Raw genomic sequence first — 27,982 nt, 5'->3', positions numbered from 1 at the left:
TTTCCTTTCAGAACATATTCCAGATGGCGAGGTCACAGCAGAGGGATGTGGCCACCTAGCCTTTCCTTATCCCCTTCCCTTCCCTTCGCCCTCATCCCCTTATCCCTTTCATCTCCCATGTCAGACAGAGTAATCATTAACACAAAGGAAGAGAAAAAGGAAAAAAGTCATTATGTTCAAAAGCCCTAAACTAAATCTTATTAATAACCCCCCCTGAATTTCATGTCTCTGGAATTGAGCTGGTAGAGAATAGATTGGTCAGCACCAGAAGTCAACTGAGTTAAGACAGGAAAGAAATAAGCCCAACCAACTTGCCAAAGGTATCTTTGTTCTTTCACCTGGGCCTCATACCAACAGACTCTCCTTGTACTATATTTTTAAAACTGGAACTATGAACTTCATCCATTTGCACTGTTCAGACATATATATGTATGTATGTAAAAAATTATATATATACAAATTAGCTGCACGTATATACATATATATATTTCTTTTTAAATTTCATAATGATGGCAGTACCTTTTTTAGCTTGTGTTTTTACACACCTTTCATTAGAATTCATGACCTCTCTCTTGCTCTCTTTATTTTGAAACAAACTTTAAAAAGGAAAAAAAAAAACATTTTATAGGGAAAATACCTCTCCTCATGAAGGACTTGAAAAGTTTACAACCTGCTTGGGTTTTTTCCCCCCTTTTTTGTATTGAGTACAGATTCTGGCTCATGGGCTGCCATAGAGTCTGAGGAGCAAGAAGTATCGTTTCTTTATCATCCAAGAGGGTGCTGGGGAGGAGAAAGAGGTGTGTTTCTCGAGGTTAGCAAGGCTGCGGTTCTGCAGGGAGAGCCTAAAGATTTGGTGTGGTCTCTTGATTCCAAGACAATTTTTCTGGTCCGTCTCTGTCTCCCAAGCATGGCTTTCTGGCCACATTCTGCATCTCCTTCCTGCTTCCCTAGGGCCCTTGTGTGCTTTTCCTCAGCTGGCCCTGGTGGAGTTGAGGGTGGTGGGCTCAGGAGGTTGATGCCACAGGAACCTGAAACACTTCATGGTAGTAATTTCCATTTCCCTGCCTTTTCTGCAGCAGGGATAGTACTAGGGACCAGAGTTAAAGCTGATACCTTAGGCACAAAGGTTGGACTTACGTAGGGGAAAGGAAAAGAGCAATGCCCTATGTACATAAGGTTTTACCTACTCCATTCCTGACCAATAACCACCCATAACTATTACATTCTCTGTGCCTGCCTCAAACAGCAGTGTTGGGGAGGGATCTGATAATATCTTGAAGGACTTGGGGGAAACTTGGAAGGGGATCAGTGGTCTGTGCCAACCAAACCATAGCCCCATCCAAGCCAGCTGAGGACCCAGGAAGGAATAGTAGGAATATGGTTGATTTAGGTTGATCTCCAAGTTTTAATTAAAAGGAGACTGAAGGAAAACCTTTTTGTCCCTTACAGAGCTCCTCATCTAACCTTGCAGTTAGATCCTTTGAGACCTAAGCGCTGCATCCCAGGATCAGAGGCCAGGGCTGACTGGGGTAGGACAATATTCTCAGCTCCTGGGCTCTGTAGAGAGCGTATAAGGAGCACCAAGTCAGGCTCAGATGCAACTGAAACACATCTTTGAGCCTTTTCTTTTTCCCTTCTTCACCTTCTAAACAAAAACCTCCATAGGGTGGCATCTTTTGCTTTGTTTAACTGGGATGTGGTCAAAATTGGTTGTAGTCAACCCCTCCTGAGCAGTGTTGGGGTGGTTCAAAGTTTCTTTTTTGTAACTTGTTTTTGCAGATCGTTGTGAAGCCACCTTTCTTTCTTTCTCACTCTGTTATCCTGGCAGCCACTTGCCCCAGGAAGGTGTGGAATCATGTAAGACATCCTATCTCCCTCCCCCTCTCCAAACCCAGGTGGAATCACAGAGTGCAACACATACGAATGCTGAATGTTTAAAGTTACAGAAAGTGATCCCTGATTTGAAGGCTTTGACACAGGATTAACTCCTTTATTTTGTGTTTTTGTTTAAATGAATTTAATAATGAGCCAAAGGACTCTGAAAAGAAGATACGTTGATTGCCCACTCCAAGATGCTAAGGAAGATTTTGGCACCAGCTTTGCTCAAACTGTAAAAATAGCAATTTGCCCCTATTCCCTAATAGTGGGAGAGGAATGAACAAATCTGGGAGTCCACGCGACCGCCCAAATGCTGACCTCCAGATATGAGACACAGGGATTTGGAGGTCCCTTAGAGTGGGTAGATGGTGCTGTGTTCCTTTTCTGGCATAGCATTCACTTGGTGCTTTGGAGATAGGTGAGGGGCCCCATAGGTAGTTGGCCTGTTGGCAGAATCTATTTTGGAACAGTCCCTACTTGAGGCTGTCCCATAACAAAGAACCCAGCTGCAGCAAGGAAGTGGGAAGGAGGGCGACCCTAAAGGACAGCGCCTTCTCCTCTTCTACCCACAACAGTCCTCCAGTGATGGAGGCAGAGGCCACTGTGGCTGTGGAGGTCCATAGGATCAAAGCCCTTCTTTGCATGAAGCAGTGTTAGGTGTGACTTTTCTCTCCCCCGTGCCCCCGTCCTCTACACCTCCTTTCTCTAATCCCTACTACTCCTTAGTCCTGGCTTCTGCCCAGGGAGGCTTTTACCCAGTGTTCTTTTGCAATTTGTCTCTGGGAAAGGGAGGCTCCCCCTGCCCTCAGCTTCACCCCAACAGAGCCAGCAGGATCTTCCTGGTCTCCCATTGACCTCTATCCACATTTGGTTTCTATCCTCTGGGGCGCAAGCTCAGAGCTTTTTATGGATCAGGAGAAAATGCAGGCCCTGAGAAATCTGCCCCTGTAGAAAGGTTCCCTTGGGCCATGCTTTGGGCTCTCTGCTTTTTATATTTTTATTCTATTCTCCATTTTTCTTCCCTCCCCTTGCCCTAGGCCTAAGCACAGGTACAGATATGTATGTGCTCAGGGCAGCTCCTAGGCCTGGACAGAGCTCTCAGGGAGGAATTAGATAAATATTCCAACATCCTCATGCCTGGCCCATTTAGTTTCATCCTTTAGTTACCCAGGCCAGTAGCTTTGAGTTATCCCCTCTTATAGCTCCAAACGCAATGCTGGGAGCAGCAAAATAGGGCACTGATAGGAGGTGACACCTCTCTCATCTCAGAATTTGCCACCTTATGGGTTGGGCTCATAGGAGGCAGTATTGTAAAAGGGGACTGTACCCTAGTTGACCTGAAGTCTCCAGACCTGCGTGGACTATTGTGCCCTTCCTTCTCTCCATCGTGCTGTCTGGCTGGATTGATTCAGCAGTAGCAACTGTTTGGTCTGTTGGACCCCAACATTCTACTATTTCTTCACCAGCTTCATTGTGTTACTTTAAAGTCCCTTTGGAGGGAGGACGATGTGGTTGAATACTCAGAGAGGGAGGGAGAGTAGAGGCAGTGGGAGTGCTCCCTCAGCTCCCCGTCTGCCAGGTCCACCCCTTGTCTTCCTCTTCCCCTAAACCTGAGCACATCATGCCAGGCCTTATCCACACCAGAACAGCATTGGCTCACTCCTCAGCTATAATGTAGGGTGTGTGGGAAGCTTAGGGCTCTGGGAAGGAACAGAATCAAAGCGGGGAGCGATCCGGGGTGGGGGCACTTGGCCGACTGCTAAACTTCCACACCAGTTTTATATCATGCCCCTCTTTTAAGCCGGTGAGCTGGGCTTCAGTTTTTCCCAGGCCATGCACACTTTTAATTTATTTGAGAGAAACTCTAATTGTATTTTCACTGCAGTATCTTGTATTTTTTATTTGTGATTTAAGAAATGTGAAGAGAAAATACACAGACACATAATGGCTAACAGTGTTTCTTTCATTCCTTGTTCTAGAGCTAACCACTCTAAAATTGTTTGGTAATGTCACTTAGTGTAATTAATTGTAACATATTCTTTTAAATAAATTGATTTATTGATGAAACACTTCTTTGGTTTCCTAGACTACAAATCCTTTGGGTTGTGTGGGAAGAAGTGAAGAGGGACCTTTGAGATTTGAGTTAGAATGGGCAGTCTGAAAATGAGAAGGAGCATCTAACCAGTTTTCCCGAGTAACTGTTGGGGCAGTTTCGTGAGGGCAGTGGATGGAGAAGGGTGGGAAAAGGAGAAGCCAGGGAGGCCCCTGGTCTGCAGTCCTGTTGCCAGTGGCTCCTTCGAAAATTCCTTCTTTTCCCTCAGATCCCAGAATTGACTGCACTTCCCCCTCCTGTCTGCCAGCCTGCACGAAACCCTGTTAAGGTTCACAGGACTCCTCTCCCAGCCTTACACAGCCAGAGCCTGGCAGCGCCCTTGGGACAGATGATAGCAATAGCCCCTCCCTCCCCCATCAGCAAGATGAACGTACTTTTTCATTTTTCAAGTAACTCGGGACACATTCCTCTCTGGGATCTGAACTGAAAGGAATATACTACCCCACTGAGTGCCCAACACAATACTGGGCACCCTGGGTGGTTGTATCCCTTCCTCTTCCCACACCCCCGAGAACCAGGGTGGTCCTACAGGCCTTTTGCATTTGCAGAGGAATCTCAAGTGCTAGGGCCTATTTGTCTAATCTTAAGAATCTCTGTGCATTACTTTATGGGCTGAATCTACTCAGAAAAGCTCATCATTTGCACTGGGTGACATATTTTTATTATTTTTCTAAACCTTCATTTTTTATTATTTTTATAACCCCCAACCACTTACTTTTGTTCCTTAGCTGATGATCATAAGAGCAAGGACCATTTTGACATTTTGTTTGGCAGTTTGGGGAGAGACATTATTTAGGGTTCATTTACCCATCGATTAGCATCGAATGTTTGGAATCTGATGAATACTATTATGCTAATGGAGAAAATTATCTTTAACAAGGAAAGAATCCATACAGAAGTAAAAGGTGGAATTCTAGAATTAGAATTACAGAAATTAAAGTCCACAAACATTTATTGGCTATCTACGGTGTGGGGGACATTTTGTTAGATACTGCAACAGACACAAAAGCAAAGAAAGAAGCATTTCTCACTGAGGAATGAGACATTGACAAATGACACACAGGAGTGGAAGGTTTAAGTGCCATAAGGACGAGAAAAGCAGGGAGAAAGACTTCATGAAGAAAGTAGTGTTTAAGGTGAACTGTTTAGCATGAACAGGATTTCAACAAGAAGACATTCAGCAAACATTTATTGAGCCATTTCTGTGCCAGACACTGTAGTAATTGGGAATGAAAAGATGTGGGAAGAAAAAGGATCAAACTTGTGCAGAGAAAACAAATAGTCCCAGTCAGGTATGTGTAGGCATGAAGTGGAAGGTGAGGCCTTGAAGAGCCTTGAATGCCAGGCCCAGCTGCTCTATATGAAAAAAGCAGCGGCAGCAGCAGAGAAGTTTTGCTGTTTTTTTATCAGCTGCAGTTCAGAAAGATGAAGGTTTCAGAATATAGACGGAAGGATCAATTAGGAAACTGCTACGATTATTCAGTTAATAAATAGAGGCAGTGATAATTTGAAAGGAGGGAAACAGTTATGAAAAAATTTATGGAAGTAAAAATCTTTCATGATTTAATGACATATTGAATTTATGTGAGAGTAGTAAAAGACTCCCAGGGTTTCACGTCTGTGTAACTGGAAAATAGAAACATATGAGAGTTGAGACTTTGGGGGAGAAAATGTTTTAGCTTTGGACCTGTTATGATTTAGATACGGGTGGGAAATCCAGTAAAATGGTGAGCAGTGATTTCTGTATTATTTACTAAGGAGCTTCTATGGCTCTGGGCACTGTTGAGGGTGAGGGGTTACAGTGCTGAACGAGGCAGTCAATGAGTATCAGTGAATTGACTTTTAAAAGATAACCCTGGCTTGTCTGGAGAACAGATTGTAGGAGACCAAGAGGAGAAACACGGAGACAGATGAGGAGGATACTGCAGGCCTCTGGCTTTAAGTGACGTGGACACTGTTGATAGCGGTGGAGAGGCGGAGATAGTAGATCAGCCATAGACTGTGGAGGTAGACCTGGCAGGGCTTTGCACTTGGATTGGAGAGGAGACTTGAGAGAAAGGGTGTAATCAAAGTTTTGGCTGGAGTGTGTACTGAGGACTAAAGACTGAGGGTGAAAATGTAATACCAAAGTTGAGTTCAGGAGAAAAGTTAGGGTAGAAACACAGAGCTCGGCCTTGCTTTCGGTGAGTAAATGAGAGGGTGCAGTCAGTATATTGGTGGGGAACCCCGTTTCTGGGGAACGAGAGGAAGCTGACTGCTCGTAAAAGAGACTGAAGAGAGGGGCCAGAGAATATGGATCTTACAAGAAGCAGGAGCTTGGGGCAGGGCTATTCAAGTTCTCAGATTTAGAGAATGAAGCTTGGCCATGAGTGGGAATTCCTTCGGTAACAAATACTAGAAGCTGTGAAAGGCTTTGGGATTTTAGCAGGAGAATTAAAAGACAAAGGAAACCCTGCAAGTCAGGGGGCTGATTCTCAAGCCAGCAGGGTCCAGCCCCAAAGGAAATAGAGACACCCTGCGTTATGTTTGTACATTTCAAAGCTTTAAAAATCTAGAAAAGGGCTGGGAACACATTGAAGGAATTGTTCAGGACCATTTTTTTCCCTACCATATTCTCATCACCTTAGTCTCCTTAACTGAGGCTATTTTTCTAAATGTCTGTTTTCGTTTCTACACCTGAAAGGCTTCCCCCAGTCCCTGCCATTAACATGTCAGCTCCATTCTGCCTCAAGAAGTTATTTTCCTTCTCTTTATGCTGCCATTAACATTTGAACATAACTTGATTATTTTACAAGAAGAAACAGACCATAAAAGTAGTCACTGATGATGCCGGAGGGGCTGCCACACCAAGGTGCTGCCTAAGATCTGGGAAGATGCCAGGAAGGAGGAGGCTTCCCAGGAGAGAACCCACAAGTCAGTGAATCACTCTGGGAGATGCCCTTTGGTCTAAAACCCACCTTCCATCTTTCTGTCCTGACTCAGAAACTGTTCTGAAGTTGCGACAGCTCGAGGGGAATTTCATAAATACTAAACACGGGCTCCTGTTGTTCCCCTTCTTACACACTCTTCTTCCCATCTCTGAGCACACCCCCGCACACCTACGGCTCCACTTAATTGGGATTGCAGATGCCGTCTACTTGGCTAAGAATACTGACTGGATTCTCCTTCTGGGTAAGGTCCCATTCCTGATTTCTACTAATCCAAGAGACACTTTTTCCTTGAAATGATGTCTACAGATACGTCTCTAAAGTACTTCACATTTTGCTTCTCTTTTTAACTATTCTTAGCTCGAGACCATTTAAGTCTCAAGGAGTATGAGGTGGAGGTGGGGGATGAGTTGTGGGTATTTACACAGAACTCTGTCTTGAAGCCAGATCAGAGCTGGAAGGGGAGCTAGTTTATAAGAAGGGACATAATGAGGGTGGGGTAGCAGCCTAGAAGCAAATGGCCCGTGTGCCACGAAGTCCAACACTGCGTCCGTGTGATCCTTCTGAGCCTGCCCTGAAGCGGTTCACAGAGACGAACCTAGGAGCTGGAGGGGTCTTAGGGCTCATGCAGTCCACCTTCTACCTGAAGGCGTCACCGCCACAGCCTGCTTCACTTCTTGGCGTCTTTGTCTCAAGTCAGAGAACAGGTGAGAAGACAGCATCATGGACTTTGGCGTCTGACAAACTGGGTTCAGCTCCTACAGCTGTCCCTTCCTGGCTTTGTGACTGGGTAAGTTAATTAACCTTGAAAGCCTTCTTTTCCCTGTCTGTAAAATTATATCCTGCCTGAGAGGGTTGTTGGGAGGTTAAATGTGGAAATGCACAATCAGGGCCTAGAACACAGTCACACAGAGCAGTGGTTAATAAACGGTGGTGTTACAAACAGCTTCCAGTATCCCCACTGGCCTTGGTGCGGAAGCAGAGGTCTGGAAGGTGAGACAGCAAGTCCTCAGCCTTCAGAGCGACAGGGCTGGATACAGAGGAGGGGCCTGCTCGCCTCCTCTCTTCTCCCTCTGCTCAGCTCTGCAGAACATTCCAGAATTATGCCCCAAAGATGGGCTGAAGAATAGGATCATGAAGCCCTGAGCAAGGCCTGGACACTGCTCAAAACCAAGGGCCAGGCCTTCTCTGATAGAGTTTTCGTTCCCAGACCTCATTCTTTTTACCTCCCTCCCTCTCCCCAACGTGAGTGGGGAAAAATCCACTACCCTCAACCTTCCAGGACTCTTATTTAATGCTTTTAAACTTTTTTCTTTATTTAGACAGAAAAGACCAACTCTTTAAAAGTAAAATGCAATAAATAAATAAGTTAAGCGTAGAGAACTGTCTGAAACTGACTCCCCAGTCTCCCCTTACCATTCCCACCCCCACCCCATTTTCTTTTCCCTAAAACCTCTTCCTAAAGAAAATGATCAGGTAATAAACCCCTTTAGCCCTCCCCACACCCCTCCTCCCAAATACCCAATTACCCCCCAAAGCAAAGGGAGAACTCAAGAGAGAGAGAGAAAAAATCCAAGGGCAACATTGTCTAAACTCCCAGAAAGAGAGATGGCAGCGTCCGGGCCAGGCCGGGCGGGCTGGATAACGCACGGGTGGTAGTGGTATTTACACGGAGGGGACCAGCAGAGACTGTAAACATTTTTAGGGGTTCAGGGGGAGGTCTTTTCCTCATGAAAGGAGGAGGGTCTCTGTGGCTGACTGGTGGAGAGGCAGCCCTCAGGGCTCCCCCACACCCTCCTTAGAGGGGGGCCCTTGGGGGAGGCAGTGAATTTTAGGGCTGGGAGCCCAGGATTCAGGGATATCCTACCTCTAGCTGAGGGTGGAAGGAAATGTGAGAGCCAGCTTCCGGTAACCCCTAGCGCGGGGAAGAGGCTGGGGCGAGGGTGGCTGGGAGTGTAGGAGGCTCCCGCTGCCCTCCCGGGGCCTGTGCAGGTCGAACAGGCCGCCGCTGGTGGGGGAGGCAGGTACAAACACTGGGCACAGAAGGCCCGTCACAGGAGCCCTAGCAGAAGGCAGATACCCCGGAACCTTGAAGCCTGTTCCTTGCTCCCTCACAAAGGCCAAAAGGGCACCTGGGAGGAAACAGGCCCTTGGAGCCAGGGAAGCACAGCCAGGCCCTTCAGAGAGGCAGGGTGGTGGGAGTGGGCCGGTGTCTTGTGCCCCCAGGGCCATGAAGCAGCTTTTGCCCCAGAGCCCAGTCAAGGCCCAGGGCAGATGTGCAGAGAGGGCTGGGGCCAGTCGTGGGAAGAGGGTGCGAGGAGCCCCTTCCTCTAGGATCTCCAGACCTGCGAAGGAAGGAAACATGAGTGAAGCACGGGGAAGAGGACAGCGATGCAGGTCACAGGCTCTGGAGGAGGGGAGGTAGCTGGGGTGGGTGGCAGTGTCTAGGACGGGAAGGAGGTCACCAGAAAGGCCTGAGTCCCAGCAGACCCATCAGCACCCCCACACCCCCAGGCATGAGAGTAAGGGGCAGGGATAGAGGACACAGGAGGGAGGGAGCAGACAATACAAGAAACCGAAGGATATTAGGAAGGAAATAGTCAAACAGCCATGAGAAAAATAAAGACTGGAAGATACAGAGACAGACCTAGATGCAGAGAGGCAAAGAACTGAGACAACAAACAGGCAGGCAGAGGTAACTAAGGGAAAGGAGAAGGGGTGCATGGAGGAGACAGACACCTGGAAAAAGAGAAAGGGAGCATCCGCAGAGAAGGCCGGGTGGAACCCAGGACTGGGCTTGGGGGTAGAGTCTCCTAGGGTGAGACCATCCCCAGGAGGACCCCAAGGTCCTGCCCTTATTCCTTTTTGGAAAGGAACAAAGAAAGCAAAAGAGAAATGCACAGAACACAGACCACAGTCACCAACCACTGTTGACCAAGCACATCCCGCGAGCTGCCCCCGGCCCTGACCTTGGGCTGGGGGGGCGCTTCCCCCCGCGGCCCCCTCCCCAAATAACAAACAATCGGCTCCAAAGACAACACGCTCATTCCATGCAACTTACAGGGGCCCGGAGCAGGGGTCCGGGGATGGGGGCTTCGGCCGACAATGGACACGGGCCCTGGGCTGGGGGGGCCCCCAGGGTGGGGGGAGTTAAGCAGCCAGGATTGGGGGGAAAGGGGAGAAACAGAAAATGTGGGTATTTTTCTTGGGTTGTGTTTTTTCAAGGGTTTGGTCCAAAGGAGATTAAATAATGCAAAAGTAACCAAGGCTCACAGTTCTGTGGCCATGAGGTTGGGGTGGTGGCAGGCAATGGGGTGGGGGGACCTGATGAGTAGATTCACAGGCAGTGCAACCTTTCAACCTCTTCCACCTAAACCAAAGTGACTCCCAAGAGGCCTGGGGATTGGGCTCCCCCCAGTCTGTCCTGTGCACGCTACTGCCCCGTGGGTCTACCACTACATAAGAAAGGTCACCTGAAGTTCAGGGCAGCAAGGACCTGATTTCCCCACTTCTCAGAAGAACAGGGATTCCAGGAGCCAGTGATTCTACACACCTTCCAGCACCCTTACTCCTAAAATCCTACTCCCCTAATTCCACTCCAACCCAAAGGAAAACCAGAAAGAGAGAGACACACAGACATATGGACACTGACCAGACAAACAGACCAGATATTGTGGAAGATCTGGGGACTGGACAGAGATGTATACAGACTTGGCTCTTTCTGGGGTCACTGTGTGTGTGTGTGTACGAAAAAGAGAGAGAGGGTGACTCAGATGATTGAAAATCTTTCCCAGATTCCTGCTCCAAGTGCCCAGATTGAGGGTGTCGTGGGGTGGGCAGCCCTGAGGGGGGCGGAAGAGGAGGGGGCAGACCAATCGAGGGCCCTGGCTGCAGTGTTCAGGGCCTGGAGAGGGAGGGCACAAGACAGGAGGAGGACCCACCTGGGGGCCCTCAGTAGGGCCGGTTGGCATCTTTAGGCCGCTTTAGCTGGACTTTGAGGCGCTTCATGCCGATCTGGAAACCATTCATGGCCTGGATGGCAGCCTGGGCGCTGGCCGGATTGTCGAAACTCACAAAGCCTGAGGTGAGAGGGGCATAAGGCCTGGCCCAGCCCCACCTCGCACCCCCTTGCTGAGGGCCAGGACCTGTTCTTTGGTTTCCCAGCACCACCCTACTTCCTCAGGTGTCCCAAATGCCCAGATAACTGCCTTGCACAGAGTAGGCGTTCAGGAAGGATTTGTTGATTGGCAGAGTGAATGAATGAATCCAGTCCAGACTCTCACACAAACTAGGACATTCTTTCCAGCATTTTTTACAGGGTGGCCACTGACTCAGTCTCGTTAGCTCTGAACCTGTCTTTTGAAAACTGCCACTTCCAGACCCTCCAATGGCTTCCGAAGCAGGGCAGATAGGAAAGTTTCCTTTCTCCCTGAAGCAGCCTGTCAAAGGTGTGAAAGCAGCAGAAACCTTCTCCCTAAGCTGCCTTCCTTTTGAAAACCAAACATCCCCAGATGGTGAGACTATTTCAGACCTCATGGAGCATGAATTTGGCCAGTTCGTACGGAGGGAAGATGAAGCTATGGTTTTCTGGAGGAAGAGAAGGCCTGGGCAGAAACTGGTATGAGATGTAATGGTTCTTTCATACTCTTGGACAATCAGGATTTCAAATATTGTATCCACTGTGACCATAAATGCTTTCAAATGTATTAGACTTTGTCCTAATTTGGAGTTTGGCAAAAAATGTACCATATTTTGTCTTTTGGTTCATCATACTCTTACCAAAACATTTGCTCTGATTGGTGGCCCGGTCAACAAAGACTTTGGCTGAGATGACGTGGCCAAAGGGGACAAACATCTGAAGGATCTCTGAGTCCGTGAACTCCTGGGGTAGGTGGTAGATGAAGATGTTGCAGCCGTCAGGGCCTGGGTGGCAGCGGAGACAGAAGGAAGAGCTCAGTGATGGGAAGACACTAACTCCGCTCCAGGAAAAGGAGATGCTGGGGGACTCTCCAATGCCAGTCCCCAACAATGTGGATAAGGGCTCCAGCCACCTCCACCCCACTTGCTTTCAGCCCCCCACACAGGCAAGAGCTGGGCTTCGTGCAGGGCGATAAGGAGTCCCTGATCCCACACGAAGGGCATTCCTATCCCTGAAGGCTCTCAGCTATGAGGACCCTGCCCCAGACCAGCACCTTCTCTTTGCTGCTGCTGCTGCTGCTGCTGCTGTTGCTGCTGCTGCTGCTGCTGCTGCTGCTGCTGAGGGGGTGGCGGAGGCTGCTGGGCAACCAGGGCTGGAGGCTGCGGGAACGCAGGCGCAACCAGGCTGTAGGCTGCCGGGTAGGCTGCTGGGGCAGGGAGAACAGAGGGAGCCAATGGGGCTTCCCTGACTCCAGGGCCCTCCCAGCAACCCTGTCTCCCTTCCCCTAGCCCATGCCAGGAAAGAGCTGCCTTAGACCCCTGGATGTACTGCCCGTAAAGGTCCATCCTCACAGGTACAGCTTTTCAGGAAAGCCTGGAGGGGGTTGGTTGGCATTGAGCCATGAAGTCCAGACCCAGTTTCTGGGCCTCTTTCCCTTTTGCCATCCCTCCCACCTGAGCAGGGGCCCGGGCTAGGGTGCCTCACCTGTATAGTGCTGCATCCCTGCGTAGGCCTGCTGCAGGGGGTCCACAGGGGCTGCTGGGCTCTGGGCTGGGGAGAGCAGCACGACCCGTGAGAGTGGGCCTGGGGCACAGCAGGAGCCCCACCGGCACCTCTCCAAGCAGAGGCTGGGCAGCGGGGAAGGACAGCCTCTCTGGGCACAGGGTGTGAAGTGAGAAGGTAGAAATGCACAGAGCAGTGGGAAGAGGGAGGGGAAGGGGCCCAGCGTTGGGAAGACTGGAGTCTGTTGCTTGGGCAACCCTGGGCAAGTTGCTTCCCCTTCTAAGCTTCAGCTTCCCTGGCCAGGAGAACGGGAAGGAGCATCCCTGCCAGAGGGACAGGGCAGGGGAAAGTGCCTGAAGGCTGGGGAGGGAAGGTGTGTCCTGGCTGCCCCAGTGGGCTGGTGGCTTGGACGGCTGCTGGGGCAGGGGTGGGCAGGCAGAGAGCCCCACCTGGGTAGGGATGAACCCCGTTGGGATACAGAGCATCAGGGGCAGGCTGCCCAGTGGGCTGGGTGGGCACCGGGCTGTAGCCGTTGACGCCCAGGGCAGCAGGGATGGCAGAGACAGGCGTGGCAGCGATGGCAGGAGGGGTGCTGGTTCCTGGCGGGGAGAAAGCGACAGAGACAGAGACAGAGCAGAGAAGCAGACACACACAGACGCGGAGAACCAGTCAGCAAGTCTGAGGGCAGAGGGGAGGAAGCAGGCCATTCTCTGAGCCCGGAACCCCTCCCAGACCCCATGGCTTCCCTGAGCAATGTGCTGTGCCCCCTGCCCACCCCCACCTGCCACAGTGCCCTTGCCCCGCCTCCCAGGCCCTACCTGAGGATGGGGTGATGGGGGTGGCGATGAGGCCATTGGCATTGATGGCGGCCATATGCTGCATCTGCACGGCAGCCATGGTGGCCATGGGGCTGAGGTAGGCACTGTGAGCCGCTACCAGGGCTGCCTGCTGCTGCATCAGCTGCGGGGAGGGGGAGAGAGGAGCATGGGACCAGGCCCCCTGCACCCTGGCCGGGCTCCCTCCCAACCCTGGGCTTGCCATGGGGAGGGTGGGGGCAGGACACAGAAGGCCAGGAGGGACATGGGGAGGGACCGGGTCCAGTGCCGGGGACAGTGCTCACGGCCTGGGTGTAGGCGCTGTAGGCTCCGAACTGGAGGGCGATGGGGCTGAACATGCCCAGCTGGGTGGCCACTTGCTGCATTCGGCGGAGACCTCGCTCCTTCTCTGTGTCAGCAAACTTCACCACCAGGCTGGACGAGGCACCCTGGGCACGGGCCCCACACGCAGGTCAGAGGGAGAGTCGGGGTCCCTGCTCCCCAGAGCCCTCAGGACCTGGCCTCAGTGCCACCCTGTGGCACGGCTTGATCTCTTTGGGAGGACGGCCATCATTTTGCCTATGTCAAATGGGGAGATTTTAATCCCACCCTCTCCTTGTGCTACCATGTACAAGAGGCCAGAAAAAAGCGAGGAATGTGAAGGCATGTGCTTGGAAGGTGAGAGGCCTGCCGGAATGGGAAGGACATTGCTGTTCTCTGTGCGGACAGAGATTCTGAGGTGGAAACGGTCCCCACAGTGGATCAGCCACAGCAAATACTTTATCTCAGGCTGGTTTTGGCTTGCAGTTGCCGCACCTCCCTTACCCTGCTCCCGCCCCACACCCCAGGGACACAACCTCAAATTTTAATACCAGCCTGAGCTGAATAAAGACCAAATTGGAACATTTGCAAGGATTATCGTGGAATCCTAGAAATGCAAAGCTGGAAGGGGCCTAGGGCCATCTAACACAGTCCTCTGTCCAATGGCGTTTGCCGGAGGACGTGGAGTTATGGGATGTGCTCATCCTTCTGAGCCTGGAAGTTCCAATGGAGAGGTTTGCTGTGCTGGGGAACCCCCCTCCCCAGTGCAGTCATTGACCCTGTGCTAATGTGCAGGGGCAGCAGAATAAACATGGGGGGCTGATGGCCCAGCAAATGAGGGGGGTACAGGAAGACAGGGGAAGAGATGGGGTGAAGGGAGGGCTGAGGAATGGAGGAGGCAGGAGTGGAGGGTCAGAGAATCGGTAATGAAGATGAGGGACAGGGATGGGGGCGAGGGGTGGGGAATGTTATCTGAAAAGTGAGGATGTCTCTAGGCAGGTTAGTTCTTCTGCCAGAACATTCCTTTCCAGTAAAGTCCAAGTCCTATCCTGAGCGGACTGCCCCCCCCGGTGCCAGGGCCAGGCAGTGGGCTGGGGTGGTGGGCGGTGGGAAGGAGAGGCCTGGGGTGGGGGCAGGGCTCACCGGCAGGGTCCGGCTGCTGTGAAGGGTGTTGATGGCTGCCTGGGCCTCCGCGTGGGTCTGGAACTTCACGAAGGCACAGCCTGGAGCGGTGGAAATGGAGGAGGAAAGGGCTGGGCCCCCACCCCTGAGGGCCTCACGGTGGAACCCGTGGCCTAGGGAGCCAGTGGGGAAGGTCCCGTGGGGAGAGGGCCGTGGGCCGGCTACCTTTGCTGGTGCCGTCTGGTCCCCGGAGCACAGTGCACTCGTCTATGGTCCCGAAAGGCTCGAACATCTTCCGGACGTCCTCATCTGTCTGCTGCTTCCCTAGCATCCCCACAAAGAGCTTCCGGTCTTCTGGGGATAGGCACAGGAGGAGGGCATGTTCAGGGCCTCCTGGCTGCTCTCCCACCCCTCCACTTCTGCTCCTCTCAGGAGCTCCTGACACTACTTCGCAGACCCTGGGGACCCATGTCTCCGGGGTGTGAAAAGGGCGATGGTTGGGGAACAGGGTGCAGTTACAGAGAGTGCTCATCCCAGCTCTGAGGGACTTGCACTCTGCTCTGGGCCTCAGTTTTGCCATCTCTACAATGGTCCAGTTCTCTCTCTGGCCACACCGACTCCTGCCCCCACCTCGCCTGGGAACTCTCCAGAATTGTCAGACTTTTGTCTGCAAGAAAGGCTGCCCCTCAGCTACTCCAAGCCCTGGGCCTGAGGGTGGGAGGACAGGGACCAAGTCTAGAGGTACAGAACCTACCTCCTCGGCTCTCGCTGTCGGCTGGCTTGACCTGGATCGGCCTGTTCATCTAAAGGAGAGAAGAGAAGGCCGCTGCTGGGGCCTCCTCTGATCACCCCAGAGTGCCCCCTGGCCAGGGTCTGCAGAGGCTGGGGGAGCAAGCCCAGGCACAGGCCTCTAAGTTCCTGTTGGTAAGGAAGGGATGGGCCCACTGTGGTTTAGGATTAGGGCCTGAGGGGACCAGAGGCAGCAGGGAGAGAGGACGTAGAGGAAGATGCTCACAGGGCCCAGCTCCAGGCTCCAGTTGGGCCCCAGACAACTTGGCCAGGGGTAGATGTTGCTCTCTTAGGGGAGCAGGGGCCTGCCCACAGGACCCAGGGCCAGAGACAGTGCAACCAAGAGGCTGTTGAATAAGAGCTGCTTCAATTCTACAAAGTAGGAGCCACAGAGGCCACCCCATGAAGAGGCCCCAAGGAGGACTCTAGACTAAGGGAGACCCCAGAGACACCCAGATTTCCTTCTGACCCCTAGAGGTGTATCTGCCTCTCTTTCTGCCCCCCTACACCCCTTGACCTCAGGGGGAAGGCACTCGGGCCGCACAAAGGGAGCAGATGCCCAGTCTCCGTGGCAACGGGAGAATGCGCACCATGGCAACCGCCCACTCAGCCTGATTTATCCGTCCCCGTCGCCCTGGCGACCATGGTGACGTCATCACTTCTGCTGCTCCACACACCCGGAGAAGAAGTGGGGGGGTGGGGAGTGGGAACAGAGTATAGTGGGGGTGGAGGATTTGGTTGGGGCTGGAAGGTGGGGGAGGGGCCCAAGAAAGCTTCCTGATTCTGGAGGGAGGCTTGCAGAGGAGGCCCTGCCCAGGCCATACTGGCCCTTCTCCTGCCTCCCTCCTCCAGAGCAAATCCTAGTGTCTGGAGGGATCTAAGGGAGGAGATGCTGTCCCATGCTCCTTCGAAATCTGCCCTGTGCATGGAAGTCCTCCTGAGCTCTAACCTCTCCCTGACCTCTGCAATATTGCCTTTTGTTCAGTCTTCAGTGGGAATGGAGAAGTTCCTAGTTTCACTCTCCATGTTCTCGGCTGGTGAGAGGACTTGGAAATTACTCCTGCAGGTTGATTTCCTTAACCAGGGTGGGGAGCATTATAGGAACTGGAAAAGGAGGAGAACTTAGTCTTTAATGTCTGAAAATATTTTACTATTGAGGACTTTGACCTCTAGGACCACACCTGGTTACCCAACTTATCTGGTGGTAGGCAGTCCTACTACCAAAAAAGTTAAACATTCTGCGGCACCCTCAGGAAAGGCACTGCCCTGGGAGTCAGGAGACCTGGGTTCAAGGACGGGCCCTGCCCTGCCACTCACTAGCTGGGTGACCTTGGACAAGTCACTTGTCTCCTCTGAGAGACAAGTTCCTCATCTATAAGACAAGGGGTGGCCCAGGCCATCTCTAGTCAGGTTCCCTTCAGCTCCAGCACTCTAGCACTTGGAGATCTTGTGTGGCATCACTCAACACGGAGGAGTGCACAAGTAGCAGGTGTCCCCTGCCCCTTCTCACACTGGACTCTCTTCCCAGGTTTCAGATCATGCTTGGACCAGCTCTGCCAGTCCCAGTGTGCATCAACTCTAAGCCCCACCTCAACTGATACTCCTTTCCCAGGGCCCCACCCCCCAGGTCTCTGGATCTGAGAGCAGCTGGTGGGGAGGGAGGGTAACAGTCACACAAATCCTCCGGCCAATCTGCCCCCAGCTTTATCGCCCACCAATCTGGGATTATCCCATCCGAGGCTCAATCTCCTTAGGAGTGCATGTGCGGGTGTGTGCGAGGCAGAGGGTGGGGATCAGACGTTCCAGGGCGCTCCAGGGCTCGTGGCCTTCCTGCTCCTTCTCTCCTGTACTCTACCCAAAGCAATCAGGAACTTCCCTCGAAGGCACCCACCCCCACCCCAGGAGAGGTAGAATTGCAACCAGGGTCGCAGTGTTGTGGGGATTCTTATGCTTGGTGCTAACCTCTTCCCAACAGGCCCCTGGGGATTTGCTGCTCCAGTTGGAGATGGGAGACTCAGAGAGAAAGGACGCAGTCCCCTCCCTGCACAGGCTCCCAGGCACAAAAATAGCATATCAATAAATACCCACAGCTGATGTGGATTTGCACAAAGACTCACACACGTGTGCAGACCACAAGGACCACGTTGACAGGATGCTGCCTCTACCCTCCCAGACAGGCCCCCTTGGTGTCCCAGTGCCTGTCCTAAGCCTCCTTCTTGGCCTGGCACTTCCTGTGGGAAGCTCAGGCTTTGTTAGCTCCGCTGGGCACACCTGCCCACCTCCCCTGAGTCCAGCTGTGCCCTGTTTACCTGGCAACACAGTGCTGGCGCCTCGCTTCCCTAGCTACCGCCCAGCAGGTGATAAGCCCTCCCTAGGGCCTCCCAAAGAAGAAGGGGCTATTTATACCCCAACCCAGTGTGGCTGAGCAACCTCCACCAGCGTGATCGCTTGCAAGGCCCTCATCCTTCTCACCGATAGCAAAGACCCCACTTCCAAGAAGAGCTCATGGTTCATATAAAATCTAATTCTCTTTAGGGCACAGGCCTTGGGCCCTGCCACTCCTGGCTCCACACTTGTTCCCACTGTCCCAGACCATACACAGGTCCCCTCCATGGGGCCAGAATCCACCTTCCCAGCTGCAAACTGACAGGGAAGGCCCGTGTCCCCAGAGGGGTTTTGGTCCAGAGTGAAGGGGGAGGGTAGGCCAGACAGAGGGCATCCCTCACACCACTGCCTCCAGGAGGTCACAGGACAAATCCAGGGACCTGGCCGGGCGCTGTGGCTCACGCCTGTAATCCTAGCACTCCGGGAGGCCGAGGCGGGAGGATCGCTGGAGGTCAGGAGTTGGAGACCAGCCTGAACAAGAGCGAGACCCCATCTCTACTAAAAAAAATAGAAAGAAATTAGCCGGACAACTAAAAATATGTAGAAAAAAATTAGCTGGGCATGGCGGTGCATGCCTGTAGTCCCAGCTACTGGGAGGCTAAGGCAGGAGGATTGCTGGAGCCCAGGAGTTTGAGGTTGCTGTGAGCTAGGCTGATGCCATGGCACTCTAGCCCGAGACTCTGTCTCCAAAAAAAAAAAAAAAAAAAAAAAATCCAGGGACCCATGGCAGAGCCACTCCTGGGAGCTCTTACAGGGGAAAAAGAGGAAATGCCTGAACAGCCATAGGCCCAGCCCATTCTTTACCTCTGCAGCCTAAACATCACCCTAATATGGTGATACCTTCTAGATTCCGGGGTGACAAAGATGGCGAGAGGGCTAAATGCCTCCACTAAAAACACCTGCAGTAGGATGACACGGAGATTAGATGGCAGGAAGAACTTCCCGACACCATTGTGCAGGAGCTGACACACTGTACACACGCTGTACACGCACTGTACACACACACACCCAGACTGAGGGGAAAAGACAGGTGGCAGGAGAAGACCTGGGAGATACAAAGGATCAGGCGGGGCTTAGTCTCAGACATCTGCTCCCCTCGACTGCCCTGGGTCTGCTCCCTCGAACCCCTAGTATGGGGTTCCCCCTTGGAGGATGGAACCCTACATTTCCCACTGGAAGCTCGGTCAGGTCTCTAGATTCTATTCCCTGGGGCAAGGGCCAAAGTGGAGAATTCAACATCACCTGGGAGCTGTAGAGGAGGCTAGACAATCATTAACCCAGCGCCATTCCTCACCCCCATCCAGGCCTGATTCCTCAGGAAAGGCAGGCAGCGCCTCCCCACCCCCAGGAGCAGCTCTGCCCGAGCTGCCAGGCAGCTGGAGGGCACAGACCCAGAGGAGACAGCTTCAGCTGGCTCCCCCCAGGCCACCTCTCACATCCAAGTCCCCACTCCAGTCCCCTTTTCTATCTTTTCCCCTGACCCCTCTGCTTTCTGCAGGGGCTCTGAGCCAGGAAGACAACAGAAAAAGACCAACAGCAGTGGAGACGAAAACTGTAGATTTGTGAGTCGCCTCCATAGAGAAAAGGAGGGAAAAGAAAGTTGGGACTCAATGGGGACCAGGCTTCCCAGGCATGCCTGTGCCCACAGCCCTACATATCTGGCCCATCAGGAGCTCACATGCTTGTGTGCATGAACACACGCTTGCCTTGGATCCCCAAGCCGCTCACACACATGTGCACGGGCCCTTAACTCAGGCTGAAGGAAACCCAGGAGCAAGAAAGACGGCTGGGCAATGGCTGTCCGTGCCACCCACTGGGATAAGATAGTTGTGGGGGGGGTGTCAGTGGATTTGCTAGAGGTGGATTTGCTTTCCTAGTGGTACTCAAACCGTTCAGGCCAAGGAGGGCTGGGTCATAGATCTATGAAGGGTTTTGAGTTGGGGGTGGTTGAAGTAGTTCTAATTTTCCTAGATTCTCCCCCTCCCCATCTGTTTTGTCTATTTCCCTCCCAGGAAGACGAGATGGGTGACCAGCATCATTTTCCACCTCCTGCAGGGGAGAAGGAGCAAAGGTCAGGACACATGTGTCTTGAGCACCCAGACCTTGCTGAGCAAATGTTTGCTGAAGGTGGGGATGGAGTTAGGTCTCAGGAAGCACTTCCTGGGATTCACAGACTGGGGGAAAACAGAGCAGATGCTAACAAAGGGGAGTGGGGGGTCCTTCCCCCCAGCCTCCTACCCTCAGTTGCCAGCCCAGGCTTGGGACAGTCCACAAGAGAAGAAGAAACAAAGAGATATGACCTTGCAGGAAGGAGGCCACATCAGCGGCCACACTCACACCCTGGGCACAGGTGTGGGTCAGGCCAGGTCCCTTGTAATACCTGCCCCTGCGCTTGCTTGCTCCCCTGGGCTTACATCCAGCCTAGTCCTGCTCTTCCCTGGTGCCTGTGACTCTGCTTCCAGGACTCTTCTGGGAGACATGAGGATCCCATCTGAGCTCAGAACCAGCACCAAGATGCCAGTCCAGCTGGCTCGGCTGCCTGTTCTCAGGCCAGCAGCGCCCCTCCCCCACCCTGCAGCCACCCAGCCTGCATTTCCAGACTTCCTCTCCAGAGCCACGGGAGTGTCTGGGTGCCTCCTGCTCACGCTGCCCCATGCTTGGTGTCCACAGTCTTTCCCCCACACCTCCTAACCAGCTCAGTCCTCCCTCAGTGTTGCCTGTGGGCAGGCTGGGAAGTGGGGAAGGGGCTCCTTGTAAACACCATGTTTACTCTGCTAATCTCTGTTTTCCTTCTGTCCAAGTAAGAGGAAGTGCATGCATCTCCAGCAAGAAAGATGGACGCTAGAAAGAGAGAAGGACTTGCTGGTGCTGAGAGGAGGTGGAAAATATCCTCAGAGTCTCGGGAGAGTGGTGAGCCTCCAGCCACTTCCATGGCCCTTCTCAGCCCCTGGAAAGGCCCCTTCTCAGCAAAGGACAGGACTCACCCCTGGAAGCGTCTTCTGTTCGTGCAGGGCGCTCTGGGCCTTCAGGGCTGAATCGCGGGCACAGTATGTCAGGAAGGCACATCCTGAGGAGGGGCAGGGGCAGAGAGACAGGGCGGGTGTGAGTCCTCTTCTCTCCTCTCTAAAGGCCCCCACAAGACAGAGGACTGGGAAGGGTTTCCCTTCTTGCGTTCCTCTGCCTGCTGAAGTAGGGAGGTGTCTGACAGCGGGTAGACACCCTGCCCCAGAAGTGGAGCACAGACCCGGAGGCCTAATGCTGGTGGTGGTGGAAGAGGGAGCTGGGGCTTTGTGTGGGGAGAGAAGGGGCATTTGATCTCCAGACAAGCATGGCAGCAGCTCCCTCTTCCCTGGCTGCTCTCCTTTCCCCTTTCTCCTTCGCCTCCACCTCCCTCCATCTTGGTCACCACCACCTCTTTCCTCTCCCATTTTCCCTGTTTCCTCATCTCTCCCCAACTCCACAGGAGGCAGGTGGAGGGTGGAACAGAGAAGGAAAGGGAAGAGCAGGTAGCTGGAAAAGCCTTTTCCCTGGGCCAGGTGGAGGGGGCGGTAGTGTGGCCCCTCAGATCCCGGTGCGTGGAGCTGTCCAAGTCTTGACCCTTGGTGCCCCAGCTTGGCCGTGCGGCCTTTGGATAGGCCTGAGGAGCATCCTCCCTTCTCCCCAGCTCTCTGAACTTTCTAAGTCCCCCATACTTCCCAGATCTGTACCAGTCTCTATCCTTCATGCCTGCTTCTGAGGTTCCTCTCTTCAGTCCTGGAGCTGCCCTGCCCAGTCCATCTCCACTCTTTCCAGCTCCAGCACCTGCTTCCGTGTCCCAACCCCCACCCCAATATTATCTGAGGCTGCTCAGACTCTCAGTCTTGCTCAACACACACACACACACACACACACACACACACACCTGCCCAGCTCCTTATCTCCCAAACCAGCTCTCTTGTTCCTCTGTTTTTTCTTGAGTTCATCCCATTACATCAACATCCCCCCATGACTGGGATCCACATCTTTGCAGCTGTCTTGACAACTCTTCACCCAAAAGAGGCCCTCCTCAGTCCTTTCCCCTCGGAGTTCCCTGGCCACTCTACCTGAGTTCCCTTCCAGCTCCTCCATCCACACTCCCTAGCCCTGAACTCTTCTCCATCCATATCAGCCCTTGCCAGTGCCCCCATCCCTCCAGCCTGGCTCCCCCTCATCCCAGCCTCTCAGCCCACCCCCTGAAGCTGCTCCAGCCTGCCTGTCCCCTCACCCTTGTGCAGCCCGGTGTACTTGTCCTTGATGACAGTCAGCTCAAAGATCCGACCAAACTGTTCGAAGATGGGCTTCAGGTCCTTTTCCTCCAGATGCCTCGGGATCTGCCCCACAAACAGCTTGATGGCATCCGGCTCCTTCATTGGGGCGGCCCAGGAGGAGGGGCCGGGGGGAGCAGGGAGAGGCCCAAAGGCCAGGGGGAGCTGCCCAACAAGGAGGCAAGTGGTGGGGGCCGGGGGCCCAGCCGGGGCTGGCTTTCCCTTTGGCCCCCAACCACACTGCTGAGCAAAGGGGTGGCTGTTCACACAAAGGAGGCCCAGGGAGTTGAGGGCTAGGGGTCAGGGGTCTAGGCAGACACTGTCATGCCACCAGGGGGCATAGCCCAAACAAATGATCTCCCTCCCCGAGATCTGGCAAATATCCCAGGATGGGGGTCAGTGTGGCCAAGACCTGGAGGATTAGGTGGTAGCAGGGCACAGGGGCTCAGAGGGCTGGGAACTGGGTGCTGAGACGAGAGCTGGATGCAGGAAAAGGGTCTGAGGAGGGTGATGGGGAGGAGACTGAGGGGTTAAGGGGCCTGATATGGTTGCCAGCAGCGTCAGTGAGGGGCCCACTCCTGATGGGGGGGCAGGTGGCTCTCTTGTTGGCTTCCCTGGGGAGGACACCTTCCCTGTGGCTGATCCTTCTCCTGGGTCCGAAGATCCCTGATGCCAGATGCTTGATCTCTGATGGCGGCAGGGCTCCGGGGGTCCCTTTTGCCCTGCCGCCCCCCTTCAGGTCCTCCCCTCAGCCCCCCTCCCACCCCACCCCGGTCCCCGGGCCTGGGCTGCTGCCGGCTGCTCCCGCCGCGGGGCTGCCTGCTTTCCCGGTCACCTGGGTCCCGGAGCTCTGCTCTCCGGCCGCGCTCTCCTCAACAAAAACCTCCCCCCTCCACACCCCCCTCCCCACTCCCACCTCCTTTCCCCTGACATCAGTGATGTCAGTCTCAGGGGCGGAATACAAATTCTCTACCCTGGAGAGGGACGCATGATCCAGGCAAGAGCCACGCCCTCTTTCTATCTTCATCCTCCCTGACTCCCTTCCCGCCCCAGAAGAGCAGCTCGTCCTGTTGCTAACAACCCTTCCCCCATCTTACTCCCCAGTCAGGAGTTGGGCAAGGCACTAAGATGGTGAATTTATAGAGGAGCCCTAAGGTGGGGTCCATTGTTCCGGGGGCTGGAGCTGTCCCCGGTGCTGGAAGAGAAGACTCAGGAGATGGGGGTGGGGGGAAGAGGGGAGTCCGACATGTGGGGAGCCCGAGAGTGGGGAGTCAAGGAAAGAAATCTGGGGAATGAAAATGGGATAGCACAGTTGGACAGGTTGAAGGGGAAGGAGGGAGGTGAAGATGGGGAGGGAAGCAGATCGCAGAGTATGGGGAGGAAGAGCATGAAAGACCCAGAGAGGAAAAATGGAAAAGGAGGTGGGGAAAGGGAAGGCAGGGTGAGATGAGTGCAAAAAGAGAACTATGTATTTTCCAGAAAAGGAACCAAGAAAAACTATAGCTTTCTGGCATTTGCCGACGCGCCCTTCTCTCCCCCTGGGGGGTCTGTGTGTATAAGAGCGTGGGCAGGGAGGTGGCAGAGGCGGCAGCAGCGGGAGCTCTCACTTACGAGCTCCTTGAAGACCAGGACACTGTTTAATTCAGTTTTTTACAGTTCACAGTGTCTAGCACCGTGTTTTGCTCATGCGTAGTAGGTGCTTAAGACACTTCATGCACAGAACCTCTGACAAGAGTAGATTACTGATTCCTTCAGTAAGAAGAACCACAGCTGTCATGCTCTTTTAGGACGTAGAAGCCCAATCACTCCTTCCTTGGCTTTTCCCTTCAGTTGGGTTCCTTGATTGGGACTCTCTAATTGAGTCCGGTAGCGAAGAGGAGTGGGGAAAGCACATTTGGGGGCCATTACAACTACACTTCTCTGGACCCCACCATGCACTGGGCCCACTCAGAGCACCCCTCAAGGCAGGCCGTATCTGCTGACATCGCACCTCCTCAGAGGTGGCAGCCCTTGCTTTCCATCGGGGGTCCGGGCTCGTGGCCTCCCTGCCATTCCCTTCTTTAACCCAGGGTGGGGCTGATGTCTCCACAGTGGCACTGGGGTCTCTGAAACATGTCCCAACAGAAACCCAGCGGTCTCCATTCCTAAACTATCGCAGCAGGCAGGCTCCTTTTCTGGAAGCGAAATAATAGTAACAGTCAGTGCTCGTCGTGTGGCTCTTAAATTGTCCCAGGCATTGTTCCAAGTTCTTTATATTTACTAACTCCAGAAACCCTCACCATCCCCCTACGATGTAGATTCTATCGTTATCTCCAAATGGAGATGAGGAAACCAAGAAAAGGAACCTCTTCTGTCTTCATTTAAGCCTCGGGAAAGAGTCCTTCTTTCTATTGCTTAATTCTCTGTTGACCACCTTCCTTCCTTGGTCTGGGTTTCTGTGGCCTAGAGCCACACCTTGGCAGGCGCGTGAGTTTCAGGGAAGTGTGTGTGTGTAGACTTGATTATACTTCATCAGGTGGATGCCCAGGTTCTCCCAGTACGGCCCTGTAAGGTGGGGGTGGGAGTAGGGGGAGGTACTCGGTGGGTGCTTAGAAGATGTGATGGCGGTGCCAGGGAAATAAGAAGGGCAAATACACTCTAAAGTAACTTTCCACTCACAAACCCCACCCCCGCTGCTCCTTTTCTTGCCTTCTAATCTGATCTTGGTATTTATGGAGATGCTAAACAGATCACGCCCTCTGAGGGATGGAGAAGGGGAAGACCCCACTGGCCTGGTTGATCTCATTACTCTGTGTCTTCTCAGCAGATCTGCCGCCCTGCTGCTCATTTCAGCTTGGGGCTAATCATATTAATTGAAATATTAAACATTCACAGAAATGAATTACAATGAACTCCCCTCACTCCTCCTCCCATCAGTAATTGGGGAGACAGCTGCAGGCAGCAAAATGCCTCCAATCTGTTGCTTAGTTTGTGGTCCCCAGATTGAGGGTGTCAGTCTGAGAGAGACGCAGGGTTTAGGGGAGAAGAGGTGGGACCTCTCATCAGACTCTCCTTGCTGAGTGACTGTGGGCACAGCTCTGATGTTCTTTCAGACCACGGGGGTTGGGAGCCCTGAGAGGTAAAGACTAGGGCAAAAAACCCTACAACTCAGATGTCCATTCTGGTGAGTTTCTCTCAAGGAAGGAATGAAGCTTCTAAGCCCTAATTCCTCCAAGATATTTTCTCTGCCCACCATCCTCAAGCTCACCCTCTTTCTTATTCCTCTGCAGTCAAATCTACGTTGCCCTACATAAAAAGATTATTTAATTTATAAAGGGAGAGCTCTGGTCCTGGTTTTAGATTCTTAGGAAATGAGAAATGCCGGATAATTGGGATATTTTTCACAAAGGGCAAAATGTGGTGGTATGTGTGAGCAGAGTGCCTAGACATCAAATTCCTGCTGCCTTCACTGATTGAATACAGAGTGAAGACATTCACAGCAGAATTTATGAGAATTGATTATATAACCTTCCTGCCCTTAAGTGGCTTCCACCTCAAGTGGGGAGGTAAGACAGGTCAACACAATATGCAATAGTGAGTACTGAGATGCTGTTAAGAAAATAAAAACAGCCTCTCTCATACACGGGTATGTAGGCCATAGGATGTGAGCAGTCAAGAAGGGCTTGATTGTTTCCAGAGCATAAGATCATAGACTAGCACAAGGAGGACATCAATTATTTTATGCAGGGGGGTGGGGGGATGAAGAGCATTATACATGCCTGCGTGTGTGAGTGTGTGTGTATAGGTTTGCTGGTCCAGACTCCAGCACTGTCTAATATAACAAAAGCCACATATATAATTTTAAAATTTCTAGTAGCCACAATAGATAAGTAAAAAGAAACAAGTGAAATTACTTTTAATAATACATTTTATTTAGCCTGATATATCCACAATACTATTTGAACATGTAATCCACATAAAGATTTTTTTCTCTTTTTGAGACAGAGTCTCACTCTGTTGCCCAGGAGAGTGCTGTGACATCAGCCTAGCTCACAGCAACCTCAAACTCTTGGGCTCAAGGAATCCTCCTGCCTCAGCCTCCTGAGTAGCTGGGACTACAGGCGCACACCACCACGCCCGGCTAATTTTTTCTATTTTTAGTAGAGATGGGGGGTCTCGCTCTTGCTCAGGCTGGTCTTAAACTCCTGAGTTCAATCTATCCTCCTGCCTCAGCCTCCCAGAATGCTAGGATTACAAGCAGAAGCCACTGTGCCCAGCCTTATATAAAGATTATTAATGAAATATTTTATGCTAGTTTTTTCATATGAAGCCTTCAAAATCCAGTGTATATTTTCCATTTCCAGCACATTAACACTTAAAGCCACACTTCAAGTGTTCAAGAGCCACAGGTGGCTCATGGTGACCATATCTGCTGGTGCAGCTCTAGAGGTTCCACCACTAGCTTCTCTGGGGGGTGTGGGGTGGGAAGAAACAGGTCTTGGCCAACAGGAAATATCACCTCTGGTTAACCTCTGCTCCTGCCAGAAAAAAACCACTTCTGACAGATGGCAGCTTATCTCCCTCTTACTCTATTAACTCTGTCCTAAAAAACAGACAAACAACCCAGCTGATCACTAACTAGGATGGGAAGAGGCTTTCAGCCCACTACCTAATTAACCACTTGTGGTTTTGCCTGGCTTGGGAACTGCCAACATTTTCATTTCTTTTCCTCAGTCTTTGTTGAGAAGGATAGAGGCAGTCCACTGAGAGACCTCTCCAAGGCCATGGCCTAATACTGAGCTTGTTTCTCATGCTACTTCCTTGCTCCTTGGGGCAGTTGTTCACAAATCTGAAGAGACAGGCTCTGTTTTGGGTTCTCCTCTTCTGCTTCTCAGAAGGCCTCTGCTGGGCACGGTCCCTCTAGGGGTAGAATCTCAACACGTGTGTATTGACAGACAGGCTGCTGCCCTTACCCATCAGCTATTTTCAGCTCTCTGGCTTTATGTTTCATTTTCCCTTCTTAATTAAATACTAGAAGAACAAATCTTGACGACCAATTCCTTTTCTCCTCTCCTATTCAATTGGGAGTGGGAGAAAATAATTTAGAATTTATAGGGAACCCAGGGTGAAGACAAAATTAATCTACACAAGAAATTCAGTCCAAGAGGGGAAGTTCTGGCAGGATGTCCCCCAGGTCCTTTCCAGCATCTTTAGTCTGAGAAAGTTCCTTCCTTTGCTAAAGTAAGTTTACTCTGGGTGTTCTGTGGTGCTTTCATTTTGTTGTTAGGAATCCAAGACTTCAGTGTCAAGTGTCTACAGGACAAGTGGAAAGGTTGGCTTCTGGGCCAGCGGAAAGGAAGGAAGCCTGGATTCTCCTTCCCCAGCACTAGGCTTCCTCCTCCAGCTTCTGCCCAAGTGAGAGAGTCAGGAACTAGATTCTGGGAGACTCTGCCTTAAGAACCTCTTTTCCTGTTTTGTTCTAGAACTAAGAAAAAAACTATTTGGGGTTGAGTGGAGTCAAGAGCTAGGGCTCACTCCATATTCCATTACTCCCAGAAATTAGTCCCCAGATTTGGGAAAGGAGATTCTTATTAAGAGACCCTCCCGAGTTCACCCCTTGCTGAAGAGGGCCGGACTTGGGGCGGGGCTGGGCCCGGACTTGGGGCGGAGCGGAGCCGGGGGCGGGGCCTCCCTAGCCCGCGGACCGTCGCCTTGACGACCTTAACAAG

At 52.4% G+C, this 27,982-nt stretch overlaps 2 protein-coding genes across 19 annotated transcripts in view; one reads left to right on the top strand and one right to left on the bottom strand.

The window, feature by feature from the left end:
• The window catches only part of SNX27 (sorting nexin 27), a 68,413-nt gene extending 64,515 nt beyond the window's left edge, over positions 1–3,898 (top strand). For both annotated transcript variants that reach the window (XM_069480586.1, XM_069480584.1), the window contains one exon: positions 12–3,898. In XM_069480586.1, coding sequence (XP_069336687.1) covers positions 12–59 — 48 coding nt within the window. In that variant the 3' untranslated portion in view covers positions 60–3,898. The remainder of the gene's footprint in view (positions 1–11) is intronic.
• A 6,971-nt stretch (positions 3,899–10,869) lies between these two features.
• On the bottom strand, positions 10,870–22,379 carry CELF3 (CUGBP Elav-like family member 3). Of its 17 annotated transcripts, none has more exons than XM_069478769.1 (13): positions 22,235–22,379; positions 20,976–21,058; positions 15,572–15,620; positions 15,043–15,171; positions 14,839–14,918; positions 13,680–13,823; positions 13,378–13,519; positions 13,009–13,158; positions 12,541–12,607; positions 12,202–12,268; positions 12,111–12,129; positions 11,698–11,841; positions 10,870–10,997 (listed from the first exon to the last, which is right to left on the bottom strand). In XM_069478769.1, exons 1-13 carry the CDS (start codon positions 22,377–22,379, stop codon positions 10,870–10,872), a joined length of 1,347 nt encoding a protein of 448 aa, XP_069334870.1. The 17 variants fall into 17 exon arrangements, with proteins under 17 accessions (XP_069334870.1, XP_069334872.1, XP_069334871.1 ...); XM_069478771.1 differs by having other exon boundaries at positions 11,758–11,841; positions 12,202–12,263; positions 12,542–12,607; XM_069478770.1 differs by having other exon boundaries at positions 11,758–11,841; positions 13,683–13,823.
• Between the last annotated feature and the right edge of the window lie 5,603 nt (positions 22,380–27,982).

This window comes from Eulemur rufifrons, chromosome 8, assembly GCF_041146395.1.
Source record: "Eulemur rufifrons isolate Redbay chromosome 8, OSU_ERuf_1, whole genome shotgun sequence".
Taxonomy (NCBI): domain Eukaryota; kingdom Metazoa; phylum Chordata; class Mammalia; order Primates; family Lemuridae; genus Eulemur; species Eulemur rufifrons.
The sequence above is the reverse complement of the archived record's forward strand: the minus strand, read 5'-3'. Positions and strand labels throughout refer to the sequence as shown.